A 19876-nucleotide genomic window follows, 5' to 3' on the forward strand; every position below is an offset into this window, starting at 1 on the left:
AAAAAGGTAAGGTAAAGTATGATATTTATCTAATCATGGCATGCGCCCAATAACACTGCCGTGCAATATGCATTGACATAAATGCTGCTAATAGCAGCTTTTTATATGCGGATTCTGAATCAATCGAGTGTGCAGGTGTACCTAATTTGGTAACCGAGTGAATCTATTTAATGTTTATGAAGTTTATTTTTAAACGGACCACAAGGAAGTGTTTTAAATGTAGATTAAAATCTTTAAGTACGTGTTTACCATTGATCATACAGTGACAAGTTGAACAGGGGTTTCATCTATAAACCTGTGAAACATTGCTTGTTATGACCAACGTACCTTCCGTCTTCAGTGTCCAGAGGAAATATCCAAGGCTTGAATAATTTCACGATCTTACTGTGCAAGGCATGAAGAGCTGTGAGAGTGTCAGATTTGTGTTATGACATATGAACTCAAAACGATGTGTTGAATCAACGTTATTGTGACATTTACCTTTAATTATTTTACTGCTGCCCACCGACTCCCTGGCACAGCTGCTGAGTGACACGCTAATTAGAGAGCCCATTAAATGGTCCCAGAAGGAAACAATGTCACCGATGTAGAGAGACCAGGCAGAGTAGAGGCCGAAGCTGCGCAGGTCAGGCTTGCTGAGACGACTCCGCAGCAAGTAATCACTGAGCCAGTCTATTGTCTCATCCACCTGTCAGGAACAACGACTAACTTGAAAATTCTTATTTTAAACTTAGTACAAGCTTAAATTAAATATAGAAACTAATGTTAGAAACACGTCTGTTTGATGCAATGTAAACCACAACCACAATAATACACACAGTGGTAAATGACTACCTCTCTTGGCACTAAACAAATTACAGTCAAAACTTATTCATTGATTCTGCAGTGGTAAGCTACCTTTGTAGCCACAGCTGTCCTGGGTTAGACTCGATAGAAATGTCACGCTAACAGACCATCACAAAAACATTTATTTACATTTTTACACCAGTGTGGCTGGCACCAGAGGCAAGGTGGGTGAAGTGTCTTGCCCAAGAGCACAACAACAGTGACTGAGACGGAGGAAGTGGGGTGTGTACCGTCAACCCTCCAGTTTTATGGACAACCCGTCGCCACATTAATATTATAGTCTCTTGGATCGTTTTAGAGCATATGCAATAAACGAGCTGTTTAGAATTTGAGATTTTACAGACATATTTTGCCTTAGTTAAGTCAGCGGATATATTCATTAATGGTAGAAGTTTACCCAAAAGCTGTGCTCCCCCATCTTCATTCAGTTGTTCTCCAAAGTTTTAATCGATAAGTTCCTTATTTTTCTCTATTCTCTTGTTGTGGGACAGACTGGCTCAGACATGCATGCTAAAATCCTACGCAGCTACCATTTCTGATAAAAAGTAGCCCACTGTGTAAACTAGGGTCGTCCCAATACCAATAATTTGCTACCGGTACCGAAATGTATATGAATACTTTTCTAAATAAAAGGAACTACAAATAATGTAAATATTGGCTTTATTTTAACAGAAAATCTTACAATACATTAAACATATATTTTCTATTGCACTCAAAGAACAATTTTAGATGGTTAAAATTACAAGGCATTAAACACATTGGGCTTTTCTTGTTGCACTCAAAGAACAATTAAAATGTTTCCATCCATCCATCCATTTTCTACCGCTTATTCCCTTTGGGGTCGCGGGGGGTGCTGGAGCCTATCTCAGCTACAATCGGGCGGAAGGCGGGGTACACCCTGGACAAGTCGCCACCTCATCGCAGGGCCAACACAGATAGACGGACAACATTCACACTCACATTCACACACTAGGGCCAATTTTAGTGTTGCCAATCAACTTATCCCCAGGTGCATGTCTTTGGAAGTGGGAGGAAGCCGGAGTACCCGGAGGGAACCCACGCAGTCACGGGGAGAACATGCAAACTCCACACAGAAAGATCCCGAGCCCGGGATTGAACCCAAGACTACTCAGGACCTTCGTATTGTGAGGCAGACGCATATAATTAAGGATTAGGTTAGAATTAGAGCTGTCAAGCAAGCAGAAATGGACAAAAGAAAGTCTACCTTATGGAAATATCTGCTTCAAAGCCATGGCAAGTTATTCTACCGACAAGAAAGGACAATTTTTTCGCCGTGAGAAGAAGCGACATCCGTACAGCAAAAGCCTGCTGCGCGCATCGAAAGAGGTGGATGTTGCTTCACTTCCGTGTTCAGATTACGACTAAGGTGCAGGGATAACACAACATTTAGATTGTTGCTGTGACTGATTTATTAAGTAAGATAACATAAAAGCTTAACAGAAATGAAAGATGGTTGGCAGGATATCGGCAGGAGAGTTTTTTTTATTGCAAACAGTCGATCGACATCAAAACTTGTCAAGACACTTTCTCAAAACAATCACACACTTTTGCGGCTTCAAATTACCGGTAAAAGCACTACGCTATACATCCGGTTTAGCTACATTTAGTGTTTCTCCGTAATGTACGGCTTCATATTAGCCGCCCCACCAAACAAAACAAAGTAATATAATTTATTGTAGCCTCCAGGAGAAAACAAACAAAGTCTGACTTTCTTTTTAGCTTTTATTGTCAATCTAGGGACGGCGTGGCGAGGTTGGTAGAGTGGCCGTGCCAGCAATCGGAGTGTTGCTGGTTACTGGGGTTCAATCCCCACCTTCTACCATCCTAGTCATGTCCGTTGTGTCCTTGGGCAAGACACTTCACCCTTGCTCCTGATGGCTGCTGGTTAGCGCCTTGCATGGCAGCTCCCGCCATCAGTGTGTGAATGTGTGTGTGAATGGGGGAATGTGGTAATACTGTCAAAGCGCTTTGAGTACCTTGAAGGTAGAAAAGCGCTATACAAGTATAACCCATTTATCATTTATTTATTTATTAATCTTATGATAATGGGCCCAATTACAACAAGTATTTCCTCCGTGCACACACGTCTGCCTCCTTGCTTCACTTCAAAACACACAACACTTGTTTACTCTCCGCCGACACGGTGTGTTCACAGACCATGGGACAATGACCATCGTAACACACTAACATACACATTAACACCAGCAGAGAGTTACATTATAAATGGCTACCGTATTTTTCGGAGTATAAGTCGCACCTGCCGAAAATGCATAATAAAGAAGGAAAAAAACATATATAAGTCGCACTGGAGCCCGGCCAAACTATGAAAAAAACTGCGACTTATAGTCCGAAAAATACGGTATATATAATTTATTATTTGCGCACTATTGATTTATGAATGATGCACCGAAAATTTGGCCGGAAAAAGACTTACTTTAATCACCGGAACAGTGCTCCCGAAACCGATGTTGTTATGACGTAAGCTATACGTACGGGGTTGTCTGGAGCGGAGGCACTGTGGATGCTGTGGACGTACTTTAATATATTCGTGATATACTCCCGGACAGCGATCTTCACAATTTAAGATGACACTGGCGGCTTTTAATGAGAGAAAGGCTCCCAGCATCGCGAAGCAAGTGTGACATCAGGCTCGCTTTTTATCACGGATATGGCACAAAATAATCTAAACAGAGTCTCTAAACACGAGTACAGTCGCCAGTAACATCAAAAATAGAGGCTAGATTTGTTGCTAGTCCTTTTCTTAAAGAAAGAGTGACTAAAAGGATTAGAGAAATCTCTAACAAAATTCTCAACAAAGTACATTGTACAAAAATCAGCAACAATTTAAAAATAGAACAAATCGATATTATGTAAGAAAACATGTATATGTTAACACTGTACGTAATAATAACAGATTTGTTTTAAATCTGTATTCACATTTTTTTCCTTTTTAAAGAATATATATGCATCATAAAAAATCATGCCATGACGCCACACCGCCAGAGGTATTTTGGCAATTTATGGGAAACCCTGACATTAACAAAATAAAAATGTCCTACATTACAATAATGCTTTGTCAGAGATGCTTTGTAATGTTATTCTGTGATATTTGCACCTAAACAAATGCTAGTACATCAGTTTAGGACAATGGGGGCGGGTGGGGTGGAGAGGGGAATTTTCTGGCTGGCTGAAATATTGTGTAAATTCTTTTATAACATGTTCTGGTTGAGTGCTCAATTACAGAATGATTAGCAGTCTCAATATTACATTTTAATGATTAATAGAAAAGGTTAAAATATTGTCATGCAGCAATATGAAGACCATTAACTTGTTAACATGTAATGTACAGAATATCAGAAGCATTTATTCAGGTAGAAATATCACAGATTACAGCTAGGATACCGCTCCCACGAAAATTATCTGCCTATTAATGATAAAAAAATCATACCTTCTGTATCTGCAAATTACTTTTTGAGTTAACTATTAACAAAATGCGATTATTTGCGATTACATATTTGAATCGTTTGACAGCACTAATTAGAATAAAATAAAGCTTTATTGACCCCGAACGGCACAAGCGGTAAAAATGGATGGATGGAAAGTATATTAAATGCTTCATGATTTATTGTTGCCCCTCCTGGTCTGTGCTTTAAAAAAATACAATTATTAGTAAATACTGAAAACAAAACTATGGATAAAAGTACACAGATAAGCCATGTAGCAGGTAAAACACACATTGTTAAATATAAAACCCAAATTGTAGGAATTTGTTATAAAAAATATTCATTTCATTTGACTTTAATTGGGCATCAAGTCAAGTAGCTGTGTGCGTGTATACGTATCTACATGTGCACAGCAGGGGAGCTGGTTAACTTATGAGAGTAGCGTATGTGTGTTTGCGAGAATGGCAATGTGTTTGCTGAGTGACGTCAGTGAGTGAGTGGGCAAGGAAAGAGAGAGATAGGTGGAGTGAGCACTGCGCAGTAGAGTGATGAACGAGTCCGGTTGTATACTGCAAAACTAATAATAAAGCGATTGTCACGAAGTGGCGGCCTTGTCATTCTGACCTGAAAGCAGAGCTTTGCAGACCCATTGCCGGGTAAAGTGAAGGGTGTTACCCCCGACGAAAACATCGGCCCTAGAGGAAACGTCTGCCCTGCGCTCCTTGACTACGTTCTGCATGGGAGCTGAACAGCAGGAAAGGTGTAACAACTACATTATTACATGTCACTCTTTATAACTCCATGTACAGATCTGATTGCTTATTATTTAAATGTTTACCTAAGTTTGAAGCAAAGGTGGTAATACTAATCGCTGCGTTTGGCGAGTCATATTTTAAAGCAACACTTGCAGAGCGGCGCCTCCCTGTTTAAAGCGTCACCTTTTTCGTTAGTTTTAAAAGCCCAATACCTCCATATTGCGCTATACGCACCCTCTTTATTTACCAGTAGAATTGCCATTTTTTGCCATTCTTCCTCTCCAAAATGTATTGCTTCTATGCGCTTTGTGTGTGCGTTTTGACACATTCAACATCATGTGCCTCGGCTCTGTAGAAAAAAACGGTAGTTTTCAAAGGTAGTATAGTACAGTTTTCAATGAATTAGTACTACGGTACTTTATTAGTACCGGTATACCATACAAACGTACCGGTAGTTTAAACTTAAATTTGTCAGTAGTCTTGATTTGGAAGCGTATATTTTATAGTTTGCACATGCTATTTAGCGCACGGTATTTGGATCTAAGTGTATAACACCATCAGATTTCAGAGATTACCTGCTGGGGAGAGAGGCTAATGGAGGAGCGGTAGGTAGATGCTGGGGAAGTTGGAATACGTCCACAGACATCAGAGGTGCTAGGACTCTGTTCACTTTTGTTCTTGTTGCTACGGGATGGAAGAGAGCAGCCCAACACTTGCAGAGTCACCTTCCAGCAATCAGGACTTAGTAACTGGTTCGACGAGCCTGGGGGTGTTGAGAAAAAATGTTTCAGAACCATACCTACACTCTATCCTGCACCCAGCATTTACACTGAAGTTGCTCCATAACAAAATGTGTGATTTAAACATTTAGTACTGAACCATTGAAACTAATATTAGAAATCTAGATTAAAAAAGATGAACAATGATTCAGAAACTTTATATCATTTTGATGTATTCTACGTATCTAATGTTTTGTAACCGTGAACAAGGAGTAAATCCCAGTCCTCGCAAATAAAGGATAACAGACAAATGTCACTTGCTTAGTATGACTCACTTATCTTTTTTTTCTTTGCTGGCACCACTTGAATTTAGAATATTCTCTGGCAGAAATAAACAGATGAATGCTGACAATCTGCTGCCCTACATTGCACACAGACACACTTACTGGTCATGAGCAAACGCAGACAGTCACTGTAGTGGTCAGGAAAGTGGTGGCGCAAAAGCCATGTCCAGTGTTTGGTGAAAAGGTGAAAAGGTGTGAGAAGTTCAGGTTCAGGATCTCGGCCACAGACACAGAGACCTCCATGGACTAACTCCAGTAAACGGGTCCTCTCAGAAAACACGGGATGGGCTTCGTTTAGCCAGGCAGACAAATCAAACTGCAATAGATGCAAGAGTTGAAGGATTGTGTTTGTATTGTACCTACTTCCTCACAGTCTTGACTGACCTTGGTGAGAAGCATGAAAATGACATCTGCACTATCAAGGTGTAGGGACATCACCACGTCTTGGTAAAGGAAAACGAGCTGGGCTGGGGCTGCATTTGGTGTGAAAAAGGGAGAAATGAGAGGGCAAAGCCGTCTGTGCTCCAGGATGGTCTTCAGGACATGGCTGCACTCTTCAGCGTTGCCTTGGATGAACACCTTGATGTAAGAGAATTAGACATATTAGCATTTTCCCCCAGTACAGGGGACTAATTTCTGACACCTAAAGGTATGACGAATTTAGTCTTTTCTGACTTATAAATGTTGTTACAATGTTGCATACTCAAGTTAAACAATGCCAAAGCATCAAATCATAAAGTTCACAAATTTTGGTGTGAGCTTATACGCAGTTTTTGATGCCTCTGTTTCCGGGATTTTGCAGTCTGGCCATGTTCTAACATCACCGGGAGGTGGCAGCGCTCATTTAGACATTAGGTCAAGCTCTCAGCCAGAGGGGGAGGATCTCTTACCCCTCTGGCTGAGAGCTAGACCTAAAGGGGCTGTTTTCAACATTTACACAGATGTCTAGAGAGCGTTAACTTTCCACTGTTATATCCTGCTCTCTTACGGCTTCTACGACATAATGACGTAACTACGTACGTATATAACACATGCATGCACATTAGCTTTGGGTGTTGTAACTTGTAAGCTAATAATAGCAAATTGGATAGTTAGCGTTAGCTCTAATTAAATGTATATCTATCTATCTATCTATCATGACAACATGACTTTGAGATATATAGTTAACAGCATACATTTTCAAAATATTAATTATGCTACTTTGCAAAGGGACGAGCGTGGTTTCATTTGCAATCTGGGAACGCCTCCAAAAATGCCTTTCTTGCAGACAGACTCATTAAACGGGTTATAAAAGTGACTGTGGAGAAAATGTACGCAAAATTTACACCAAAAGCATATTCAATACATATTACTTAGACCACAAGGAATTTCTTTAAATGTAGCTTAAAATCATCATAGGTCCCATTTAATATCATAATAATTCAGGCATGCATAGATGTGCAATTTGGTACAATTGGCTTGAATGTGATGTGCTATTGAAATCAGCTCATGACTTGTTCATTATTATTACTATTATTATATAGGAATAGCTTCTACCACCCAGCTGAGATAAGCAGGACAAGCGGAAGAAAATAGATGGATGGATGGGCTTCTACAACCTGAATGTGTGTGGGTGTGTACCTGTCCCAGTATCTCCACACACGAGGAGAGGTACTGGCGTGTTGGTGGATGTCGCAGTGTGTCTTCACATACAAAGGAGACCAGCTGGTAGAAGGCTGACACACCAACATGCTGCACTGATGGGGATTTCTGAGATTTGTACATGTTCACCAGAGCCCTGTACACAACAATTACACAAATACCACCTTATAACTTAAACTCATTGGTACACAGTTGTGTTCATGGTTTTAGTTTATACTGACGTGATAAAGTTTTCAGTGTGGACAGCAGCCTGGGCCAGGCTGAGAGGAGGTGGAGCCATAGCATCGCTTTGAAGGTTCTTGATGTCCCTGCGCAGTGATGTTATCTGAGTGTGCACCGCTTCTTGTCTTTGTACACACTCACACTACACAATTAACACACACGTTAACAATTCATAGAAAGGACACAACATCTCAAAATGTGTCTTCTGTGCAGTGACAGTGCTCTTACAGTAACTGTGATGTTAGCTGGGCCCTGGCATGCCTGCCCGCCCTTCCCTTTACATTCCAGTGCCATGATCACTTGTTCAGCTCGGTTCTTGTAAAGCAGAGGAAGACTCTCCAAAAGCTCCTGCTCCATCGCCACCTGCTGAGCTTCTCTGCATACTGCAATCCTGACACACATTTTCTTTGAGCGTGATAACACAGTACACTTGTGTGTACAGTATGCATGTCAAACTGTTTATACTAGTAGATGGTTGAATGATGTAAGGGTACCTGGCTTGGTCCTGCAGAATGTTGAGGTCCCGTTGCAGTAGTTCTGCAGCAGCTTTAGAGTCTGAGAGACACACACTGGGGACTTCAGCCACAGGAATCTTCAGTTGTTGCAGGTCTGGAGCAGGTTGTGGCACTGGATGCTTCTGCAGGTTGTTCAGGATACGTTCCTTTGCTGCGGACCAAAATGCAGAACCTTACAGCACTTTAATACCCATGTCTTCGTAATGACCTCTGTCAAAGAGTTGGTTTGGTTGCTTGTGTGCAGCCTCCTTTCTAAAGTTTTAGATATCAACTTGTTTACTTGGACTATCGCTTATCTCACGGTCACCTGATATGTTAGATAGATAGATATTGCCTCTACCCACAGCCTGTGCGGAATTAGGTACTGTAGTGTAGCGGCTGATATTGCAACACTCATACCACTTTATTGCATAAAATAATCTCCAACATTACTCATTAAAATACAAATACTAAATCTTTTTTTTCTTCTTCTAAATAAACAAATACCCCTTTTTGAATTCCAAAATTATGATGGGCAAAAATAAAATATATGTGATTTGTTGCATGGCCAGAACGTCAAAGCACAAATATTTTAACTGTGCAGGTCAAATAAGGCTTTGTTTACACGTTCCCATTTTTGTTTTGTTTTCAAGTCATTTTGTTGCACATTGTATATTTATCTATGTATGCAGGTGCATCTGAATAAATGTGATTATCTTTGAAAAGTTTATTAAAATGTATTTCAATAAATTCAAAGTAAACATACAGTATTTCATACATACACAATACATTAATCAAAATATATAAGTAATGTATTTTTTTAATTTAGTTTAGTACAAGTATAAAGATATATAAAAACCTCAAATTGTTTTACAAAAGTTTTTTTTTTAATACTGCTGACTACTAATCAAAAAAATAACTAAAAAAACTTCCTCAGCCTTTATTCGGTCTCCAAGTCTAAATTAAACCCCTGAAATAAAATAATTTTTGCACAATATTCTAAGTAATGAGATGCACCTGCATATTTTCAAATCAATGATATTTTCTATTTTTAATTTATTGCTATCATTACTACTAACATTATTCTCACTATTTAATTATGTTATTTATTTTTCATTTATATTTAATTTTTTTATATTTATTTTATTACATCTTCAGTGTTGTTGTTTGTTATTCTTCAAAGGTGCTGTTTTTCCTCAATCCTCAGTCATGCTATGTCCTTTTATTGTCAATAGTGCTGTGTTTGCATCTGTGAATGATAGTGATTCTTTTTTCTGGCGTACAGCACTTTGAGTTGCAACTTGTCTGTGCATAAAATGTGCTTAATAAATTTAGTTTGATTGATTAAATATATAATTGTCATATTTTATATGATACATTTATTGGTAAACGGCACTGACTCAACTTGATGTAGCTGTGGTCACCTCACAACTGATATTGTATTTTTTAATTACTGCACAGACTATGTTTTTTTTTTTTACCATTGTTGAGGCTGGTGTAATCTGTGAAGCAAGCATTTTGTGCTTGGAGGAAAGATGGCTCGCTCTGCACCTTTTCCCACAGGGACAGAACCTCCTTTCTGTCATATTGCAGACGCTCTTGGTCCACATACTCCAGCCACAGTTCCTAAAATAGAATGTAATCGATTTTTGAATTTTTCTTTAAGTAATCTGTGTTAAAATATTTTTATCCAGAGGTGTTACACACACCTGTTGCTGCTGCATAACCTGTGCAAGTCTATGTGGTTCATATTCGGGCGGAAGTGAGGGAAGGTAAACTTCCTGCTTCTGCATAGTTTCATCATCCAACCACACAGCAAAAACCCCAAACAACCTGTAATGCAAGAAGTTATACAAGATTTTGTCTAACAGTCTGTAATATATAATTGTTTTAACTACTTGCTATCAAATTAATGTAAGTGACCATACCTGACTAGCTCTGTGTGCAGCTGAGGAGAGGTAAGGCAGAGGTGACCAGGGTTGCCAGGAGTCTGATTGCACAGACTGTCTCCTGAAGAGGAGTGTGTTGGGGGCACCTTCAGGGCCTGACTGGCAGCATGGTGGAAGTCGGACACTTCTTGTATTCTCTGCCTTAGGTCTCGTAGCAAAGTGGCCTGGGAGGAAGCCTGGAAGAATCGACGGCCAATGCACCCACCAGCAGCCAGTCTGTTAGACAATGCATTAAGAAAGACACCTAGTGACTTCACATTCAGCCTGTATTGTCTGGTTAGCAAATTTGGTTCCAACATAAAACTCCAAAATGACAACGTTTGTAGAGTACTGTGGTGCACATGCCATTTTAGATAGGACTCAGGGTAGGGCTGGGCGATATGGCAGAACAAAAGATACCAATTAATTTTTTCATATCGTCCGATTTCGATTATTATCACAATTTGACAAAAAAAAATGTAATCGGGTTGTCCCATGCAGGATTATAGCGAGTACTGTTGCATCCCTACTATTTACTATTGCAGTATCTTGTAACAGACATGTCCGCCATTGAGGTAATATATGCTAACAGCTGACAACTGTCATTTTGTTCATATATATTTGTGCTTACTAGAGGTGCAACAGTACAGGTAACCCACGATCTAGTCCATACCTCGGTTTTAGGTCCACGGTTCATGCTTCTTTTTCAGTACATTTTGTGGGAGTAAAAAAAATATTTTCCCTCTCAAATTTCTTTTGTTATTTTGCTTGTCATCAAAAAGTGCATTCTGCAGTAAACAAAGTATTAGTGGTGTACTGAATACTATAAGATTTTTACTTCAAGTTCACATCTACGAAACAACACTTTCAAATGGTAAATAATTATTTGTATTCTTTAATTACTTGTGTCAGTGCTTCTCACCAGTGCTTTGGCAAACGGCAAGCGGTGACCCACATTGTGGAGTTTTTTAAAACTCAAATACTGTAGCATAAAATTACATTAAAGTGCAGTTTGAATTTGAGGTACTGTAAAATAATGTGTACTAACACATAAAACAAGTTTAACTACTATTTCAGGAACAAAATGTTTTTTTATCTACAAACAAACAAACAAAAAGAACACAAAGTGTCTGGCTGCAGTTTTTTTTAGTACATGCCACATCAGAGTAGTGAAATCTTTGCGGATGTAAATATTTAGATATAAAAATTTGTGGATGTGTTTATTCTCCCAGTCGGGCCTAACATAGACTCCTGGGAGTGCCTGCAAGTCCACATTTAGGGCGAGATTACTTGTGCGCTGCAACAGATAGTGAAACTAAAACCTGTTACTAAAGCCGCTGTTCCTTCTAAATGTTGTTTCAAACTTCTATGCTAGTGTTAGTCATATTTCTTTATTTTGTTCTTCTGGGCTGCACTTCAGAGCTGTGTAAGGAGACGAGGCACAACGCTGATTGAACATTAATTAAGTTGTGACGAGCTGACTTTTGCGACGTTGGAACGGGAGATCGCGCATATACACAGACACAAACACTTTCACAAAAACACACACATACATTCACATTTTTTACGGCAACTAATAGCGGGATGCTTTTAATTCAAATTGTTGCTTGCAACTTATAACAAAACAATTAGTAGAGAGACATGGGCTTATCTCAAAACATTTTTAAGTTGGGGCACTCTTAAGTTGAGGTACCACTGCATATAATTTCACTGTTGGGCATGTCAAACTATAAAACATTTAAAATCAGTACCACTTGTTGAAAACTTGGCTTTAGATTAGAGGTTTGAATCATACCCATAATCGGGACCAGGTTGCCTAAGGTACAGCTGTAGAAATCTCTGCCAAACCAGCGGAATAAGGGGGTGATCAGGGGGTGTGGCTATAGCCTGGCAGGCCCAGCGATACACTTGTAGCCGTTGTAGAGACGGGGTGACTGGCAACTTTAGCCTCTGCTGTGCCCTCTGGCTCACACAAAAACATAACCTCTTAGTGATAGTCATATATTCTTTTGGGAGTGAATACCACTTGTACCTTTAGGGCTTGTTCTGGAGAGATACTGGGCTCGGCCAGGAGCTCATGTTCAACACAGCGTCTGAGCTGAGACTCTTCCTCAAACGCACCCTCCATATTAAGCACCAACCAGGCAAACCAAACCTGGAAGCAATGTTCATCTTGTCAACAACTGTGACAAATAGTTGTCGTACAAACTGTTGAGGCTGAGGGACCCTCCCTTACCTCTGTACTCAGTGATTGGCCCTCGATGAAGGAAGGTGTGGCATTTCCAGAAATCCAGCCAACCAGAGAGGAGAGTAGACCTCTGTCTCCATGGTATCCCAAAGCATTCTGCATTAGACATGATCATAATTATCTAATTTTTGCAGATGAACTCAAACACATCACTGATGTTGATGCAATGTGAACATGTGAATACCTTATGTTGTTGGTACAGGAGTTTGTGCATACAATCCTCCAGATGGTGTATGAATACAGCACAGCAAATTTGATCCATGAGGAACAGGGCTGTTTTGTCCCTGTACCACAAGTTCTGCTGTGTCAAAATCCCTACCCAAAATTCCAGCACAGCTGCTGCACCGACATGACCAGGCTGTGAACTCTCCACCAAATGGCTCTAGAAGAAAAACAAGTACATTATTTGCTTGTAATCAGATCGCGGCAATTCACGCAAAATTAACCAACTTTGTCCAATGCCTGCAACTACGTTGCACATTTTCACAAATCAATCTGTCTCTGAGCGGCGCTCAAAGACGCACATCTACTGTCTAATCAAAACCTATGTTTGTGTAAGGGAAGCAGGAAGAGAAACATTTAACAATATATTGAATATTTTTTGCATGAAAGGCACGATTTTTGTCCTCTTTTATAGCTTAGACTTACTTCTGGTTCCTGTCTACAGCACTTAACTTCTGGGTAATGTATTATAGAAACATTTAGCGACACACTGGCGTCCTCACTATTTTACATGTATTATTTCATTTCGTCTTTATTTATCCAATGTAAGGCAATTAAGAACAGCTTTTCTTTTGCAATGCTGACCCAGGAAAGAGGCAGCAATACATGACAGAAATGTTGACGAGTGATGATAATCTCTCATCATCTCTCCTTTGCCAACAAATAATACTGCTATAGATTATTTTTACCAGTTCACAAATGTCCTCAACATGTGGGGGTAAATGTGTTGGAACGTAGAGAGGACAATAAGGAAGCCTTTGGGAATGTTTCTGTCTGTAATTATGATTAATTATTACTATTATTCAGTAAAATTGCTAAAATGCAATTTGACAACTACTATAAAACATAAATACAGTATTTGTTTTCCAAATGTTTGTTTTTGTTTCTTTTTTAGAATAAGGTTCACTCAAAACATTGATGAAAAATAAAATTAAATCACAAGATGATTCAATGTTATTGAAAAAATAAGCCTCAAAACATTGCAACTTTGTCGCAACTTTCTGTAAAAGCTACCAAAAATAATTACACAGCCCCGTGACACTAATAGACTTATGATAATACCGGCATAGTGCATTGAAAGTCATTCCTGTGTATATTGTTCATACATGCACATTGCTTTACAACAAAAAACTCCCTTGTTTAATATTTTGATGGTTACCTGAATGACACTGTTCAGCAGTCGAACATTGTCTCCATAAGTGGTTCCGGTGAGGAGTGGCGCCACCCGGTGAGTGACCTGCTGCGTCACACCTTGAGGACACACACTGTCGTACTGCAAAAATAACTGGATGCAGTTTACAAACCTAGAATCAACAGGAAAAAAACAATGTACAGTTTTAGTGAGGCACCTGGGAAAACTTATGCAGTAAAAATGTGCCTTATTTACTGAGAGTTGTTAAGAAGGTAGAAACTGAGTGGATAGATTTGAGGAAGAATGTTGTCCAGCAGGTGTACAGCAGCTTTCAGGTGACGAGACTGAATCAGATTCTTCAATAGGCTGACTCCATCAGTACAAAAGCGCTCCAGGCTGACAAAAAAAATCCACATTTTAGTTTTGTCCATTCATTCTATCGGCCTGTAAAGAATCATTATGAGTGCACGAGTACAAACCTATGTCCCACTATTGTCATGGCAATGGACAGGTATGCTCCAATAGGGAGTCCTGCTTTTACAGCTCTAAGCACGGAGTGCATGCTAGGACAGTGTGTAAGTTCTGCAGGTGGGCTGGACACTAAAGCAGGGACTGACCAGGCTCCTTTTGGGTTCTGAGCATTGGCATGGAGCTTGAGCCTCAGCAAGAGCTGCCACGCCCATTGGCTGAATGACGCTTCAGGGGATACGCCTAAACGAAGGACACTGGCAAGATAAGACACCTGGAGGAAGGAGAAGAAGGTCTCAGGAATGCTGTCAAAATGTAGGACGGTAGATGTCTGTGATTATATGTGACCTGTTTAATGCCTTCTGAAATGAGGCCACTGTATGGTTTGTCAGTCAGATACTTTTGAAAGGCCTCGGCTACCAGCAGAGCAACCTCACTGTGGAGCAATGACGACAATGCCAAAGAGCCATCCTGCGGGACCAAATGCAAAAAGGCTTTGTCATTTCGAAACAAAAGTATATTGTAAACGATTGGGAGTGCAAATAATACTACCTGTGAGTATCCCCAGTTGAGACCCTCAAGTATAACACAAGCCAGACGATTCTCCACCGCAGACAGAGGATGGTGGAGCAGCCAAGCGCCGATCACGCATATTTCCTCTGATCGTGGACACCACAGACTTAGTGGCAGCTCTTTGCACAAGTACAGCGCTGCCTAAGCAGACAGAAATATATACAGGTTTAAGTTCTGCACTTTACACGCTTTTCTCAGAGTAAGCTTTCGGTCAAAAGAGAACGAACCATGCCAACAGCTTGGATGGTCTCTCTCAGCCGCTCCAAGAGCACCGAGATAATGTGAGGGTGAGCTGTTGCTATGGTAGCCAACAACTCCCTTCCAACTTTAGAGTAGATTTCTCTGGTAGTAACACTCACATAAGACACCTGGAACAAAACCACGGTGATTAAAACCAGTTGTCAAGAATTTGGGCTTTACCAAAATACAGTGCAGTAGATCTCAGATACACTGTCAAAAATTTAAGGATTTAACAGTATTATAACAGTATTTTTAATTGTAGGAATAGGTTTCTGTGGAACTGACCTGCCTCATGTGTTTCTATTGTTCCCTAAATTAATTTAATACTAATTATAACTTTAAAAACATCTCTCAGTATGAGCCAGAGTAATTCCATACCATACTTTTAATACACATCTTATGTTGCTTATGTTCATAATGTTCATATTTGTATTATTGTTTTATTATTTATCTGTGCATTGTGCAATCATATGTGCCCAGTACGTATTATTTATTACAAATGTTTTGTTTTTCATTGCGTTTTACTTTTGTTGCTGTATGTAAAAATGGCTCTGCTGAAGTTGCAGATGGTTGCAGCAGCTATGTCCTCTTTTATATCCCACTTTGTGTTCTTAAATGTTTCCCTCATGTTTTTTTACCTTTTGGTTTAAACCCCTAAGGGACTGCGCAATGAAGGGTAGCAGTTGTGTGACTGTTGCGCTACTTTAATACTTGTTTGGGTACTTTTTGAATCAGCACTGCAACCATATAATTATTCCATTGTGGGATGACTAAAGTCTGTCCCTGTCCTATTCTACCCTATAACACAGGATTCTTATACTTTGTAATCAGTGATTGTCCATGATTTCTCTAAAACCTTTTACTAAATTTCCAAAATAATTATTTTTATCTCAAAAAGTAATTATTGTAACACTAAGTAATATTTGGTCTAAAGTGTATGGTGTCTCTCCAAAAGAAACCAGACAGACTAATTTAGATTCATCTTCCCATATTTCAGTTCCAACGTATTTAGTCTTTACTTCTGCTCCATCCCACTGCCTTATGTATACATCCATTTGGTGATTAAATAGTGGTTAAGGCATTGGTCAAAGAGCACTACATATGCCATTTGTTGGGAGAATAATAATAGTAAGAGTATTTTAACATGCAGCGCAATCCCAAAAGCACAGGCGTAAACACACTTGTTTTCAGCAGTTACACTATGCTGCAACCTGGCTGTCGGGGAATATGGCGGGAAAATGACGCCTCTTGTCCCACACTATCTAGGCTTTAAGGACTTTATTTTTTGCAGACACGTCCAAAGTTGTCTGCTTTGTTGCTGTAAAAACTGTAGTGGTATTGCTGGCTGTCCTCACGACATCTGTGTTAATAAACTCACCAATGGGTATTGCGGTGCTAGCGACTGTGGCTAGTTTTGTGCTTTTTTCCGCTTCAAGTGGCTAACGACCGCTGCCTCGCCCATATTTGAAATGTCAAATAGGGCAAAGTTTAAATTCAGCAAGTTTTGGGTCAATGTCTTTTGCCAGCCACAATTTGCATTTATCCTTAAAAAGCAACATATTATTGAACTGCAGTTCACTGGCATTTTCTTTTTAGCATCATCACTTATCCAACAGAAGTAACTAGTGGGGAATGCCTGCAGTTTGTTTGGAGCTTGCACGCCACATACTCACACAGACTAGATTGAATAATTTTTCACACCACCAACATGAGTCCTATTTACATTTTATAAGTCTAAAACTAGGAATGGGTATAGTTCACATTTGAACCAATACAGTACCAATTACCGGTACCTTAGATTCTATACCAGTACTTTTTTACGGGCTGTTTGATCTTCTATGCACCTGACAGGCAAAGCACGGGGTATCCTCTTTGGCTCACCACCACCCCCTTGCGTGATCACGGAGGGTTCTCTGATGATGCACTGTGAGGCGCATCAAACTTTAAAAAAAAAATATGGCGGCGCGGTTCCGACTTCTTGACTCCCGAGTTATGCAATGCTTTGGACAGCGACTGCATTTGGCGATTGGTGAGTGACTACAGCTTTACTTACACATACACCAATTTGGTTTAGAACCTATATCTCGCCTTGTAGCGACTTTATCACTAATCTCATCTGTTTATGTTGTTCACTTCTGTTAGCGACTTGGCACAGGAGCCAACAATAGCTCCTCTCTGCTGCTTGCACGGTGTGTCAAATATTTAACTACAACTCGGTTGAAAAGTGCCTCTACCCACAGCCTGTGCGGAATAAGGTACTGTAGTGTAGCGGCTGGGTGGCTGAAAATTAGTTGTAAACTGAACAGCCAGCAGCTTTCACCACAGTGAGTGAGTAGAAGCTACATCTGTGCCGTGCACAATCGTGAGGATATAAACCTAACATTTATAAACAAAATAAACGAAAATGTCTAACTTACTACTTTTTAAAGAATAAACAACACATTACGTTACTACGTACAACAAAAATAATCTACCGTATTTTTCCGAGTATAAGTCGCTCCGGAGTATAAGTCGCACCGGCCGAAAATGCATAATAAAGAAGGAAAAAACATATATAAGTCTGGAGTACAAGTCGCATTTTTTGGGGAAATTTATTTGATAAACACCAACACCAAGAATAGACATTTGAAAGGCAATTTAAAATAAATAAAGAATAGTGAACAACAGGCTGAATACGTGTACGTTATATGACGCATAAATGACCAACTGAGACCGTGCCTGGTATGTTAACGTAACATATTATGGTAAGAGTCATTCATATAACTGTAACATATAGAACATGCTATACGTTTACCAAACAATCTGTCACTCCTAATCGCTGAATCCGATGAAATCTTATACGTCTAGTCTCTTACGTGAATGAGCTAAATAATATTATTTGATATTTTATGGTAATGTGTTAATAATTTCACACATAAGTCGCTCCTGAGTATAAGTCGCACCCTCGGCCAAACTATGACAAATACTGCGACTTATAGTCCGAAAAATACAGTAAGTGTTCTCAACACTGGTTATCTGGCTGTAAAACACTGAAGCAATTTGCAATTTTTATTTTTTTTAAAGATATTCAGACAAAAAATACCACAATATCAGTTTTGTTCTATATTGCCCAGAACGACACGGTAGTATCGAAGGAGTTTGGTCGGTGCCTATTAAAGTACCGAATTTGGTACCCATCCCTACCTGCAACACACCAGTTTTGTCTGGATTAATGAAACTCTAGATATATTTTCATTACTTTTCCCAAAACGTCTGAAATAAAAATTTTTTTCCATAACTTTTTTAGGGCCTGAAAATTGCCTTTTTAAAATTCTATGACTTCTTCAGGTGTGTCATGACCGTAAAAACCCTGATTACAATAGATCCTTAAAACAATGTTCTCACACCTGGTATATCAGCAATGTGATGTTTGTGACAAAGGCAGGATCTGAGTATTGAGTGGGTGTGGCCATGTGTGCTAAGGCGGTGAGGAGGGAGATGCCGTCAGAGCTGTTCACTTCACACAACCACCGCTCAAACCTCTCCTGGTGCTCTGGCTCTGTAAGAGAAACGTTCAATGCAGAAGCGGTGTCCCAGAAATAAAGTTAACTCTGTTTACCTCTAAGAGCCTGAATGCTGGATTGTGTGTCATTAGCAGGACTAATAGCTTCCAGTCCGGCTGTTTCTGCACACTGCATTACATAAAGGATCCTCCACAGCATGCAGCTGGAGAGGGTCCCATAAGGCATCTCAGACATGAACAACCAAATTCCCAACCTGCGAGAGAAAGAGAATAACATCTCATAAATATAAAAAACTAATTTTATTTATCTCTAAATCTAGAACAACAACACACCTCTTGTTTCTGAGAACATGCAAAACAGCCCTGATGAAGAGATGGTCATATTCCACCTGAAGCTTTTCCAGCGACAAAGAGTGGGCGTGAGCGCTGGACACACTAGTGCCAGCCACACTCACATACTGAGCCCAGTGATCACTGACATAACACAGTGTAATCCTGTAAAAGATGGGAAAAGACGAAACCATGAGATCAAGTTTGTGTGTAAATTGTGGATGATCCTGTTGGCGCACTAACCGTATGATGTGTCCTATTCGTTTCACTAGCTGTCTGTATCGAGCCCTGTTATAGGTTTGTAGGCCAAGGGCAAGAATTTCAATGAGCGAGGATGCAAATGCAAACACACGCATCATCTTCTGACTAGAGTACCCCTGAGGCTCATAGACACCTGTAAACAAAATGTTTAGTCACTTAATTCATTTACAACGTTACAAGCCAAAAATAAATGTGCACACTTTCACCTGGCTTGCTCATCCCCAGCATGTGTGAATAGAGTTGCTGAAAAGGGAACTGGGTCATAAAGGAGATGAGGTCGTCCTCACACAGCAGCAACCAGCTACTCTCCGGATCCTCATCCTGGAAATAAGACCAGTCTGTTACAGAACATTTCTTAACAATACAGGCAGCAGTTGTAGTGTGAAATCAACAGGCTGATACTTAAATGGGCATTCATTTAGCACATTTTTTTAATCCTAACAGCTTCAAGTGTGACTCAGCTGACTGGAACAAAGACTGGAACATT

General features: G+C 39.8%; 1 protein-coding gene across 2 annotated transcripts in view; it reads right to left on the reverse strand.

The window, feature by feature from the left end:
* The window catches only part of epg5 (ectopic P-granules autophagy protein 5 homolog (C. elegans)), a 44890-nt gene that overhangs the window by 13234 nt on the left and 11780 nt on the right, over window positions 1-19876 (reverse strand). For both annotated transcript variants that reach the window (XM_061986471.1, XM_061986470.1), the window contains 27 exons: window positions 19596-19710; window positions 19372-19522; window positions 19132-19293; window positions 18895-19052; window positions 18683-18834; window positions 15284-15424; window positions 15036-15197; window positions 14832-14954; window positions 14495-14757; window positions 14271-14411; window positions 14043-14187; window positions 12846-13043; window positions 12650-12757; window positions 12446-12568; window positions 12209-12375; window positions 10414-10650; window positions 10195-10318; window positions 9967-10111; window positions 8486-8657; window positions 8220-8382; window positions 7991-8133; window positions 7749-7905; window positions 6513-6707; window positions 6231-6444; window positions 5641-5828; window positions 481-688; window positions 328-403 (listed from right to left, as the gene is read on the reverse strand). In XM_061986471.1, the coding sequence (XP_061842455.1) occupies window positions 328-403; window positions 481-688; window positions 5641-5828; window positions 6231-6444; window positions 6513-6707; window positions 7749-7905; window positions 7991-8133; window positions 8220-8382; window positions 8486-8657; window positions 9967-10111; window positions 10195-10318; window positions 10414-10650; window positions 12209-12375; window positions 12446-12568; window positions 12650-12757; window positions 12846-13043; window positions 14043-14187; window positions 14271-14411; window positions 14495-14757; window positions 14832-14954; window positions 15036-15197; window positions 15284-15424; window positions 18683-18834; window positions 18895-19052; window positions 19132-19293; window positions 19372-19522; window positions 19596-19710 (4331 nt within the window). The remainder of the gene's footprint in view (window positions 1-327; window positions 404-480; window positions 689-5640; window positions 5829-6230; window positions 6445-6512; window positions 6708-7748; window positions 7906-7990; window positions 8134-8219; window positions 8383-8485; window positions 8658-9966; window positions 10112-10194; window positions 10319-10413; window positions 10651-12208; window positions 12376-12445; window positions 12569-12649; window positions 12758-12845; window positions 13044-14042; window positions 14188-14270; window positions 14412-14494; window positions 14758-14831; window positions 14955-15035; window positions 15198-15283; window positions 15425-18682; window positions 18835-18894; window positions 19053-19131; window positions 19294-19371; window positions 19523-19595; window positions 19711-19876) is intronic.

This window comes from Nerophis lumbriciformis, linkage group LG12 (genome assembly GCF_033978685.3).
Source record: "Nerophis lumbriciformis linkage group LG12, RoL_Nlum_v2.1, whole genome shotgun sequence".
In the NCBI taxonomy this organism is placed as follows: domain Eukaryota; kingdom Metazoa; phylum Chordata; class Actinopteri; order Syngnathiformes; family Syngnathidae; genus Nerophis; species Nerophis lumbriciformis.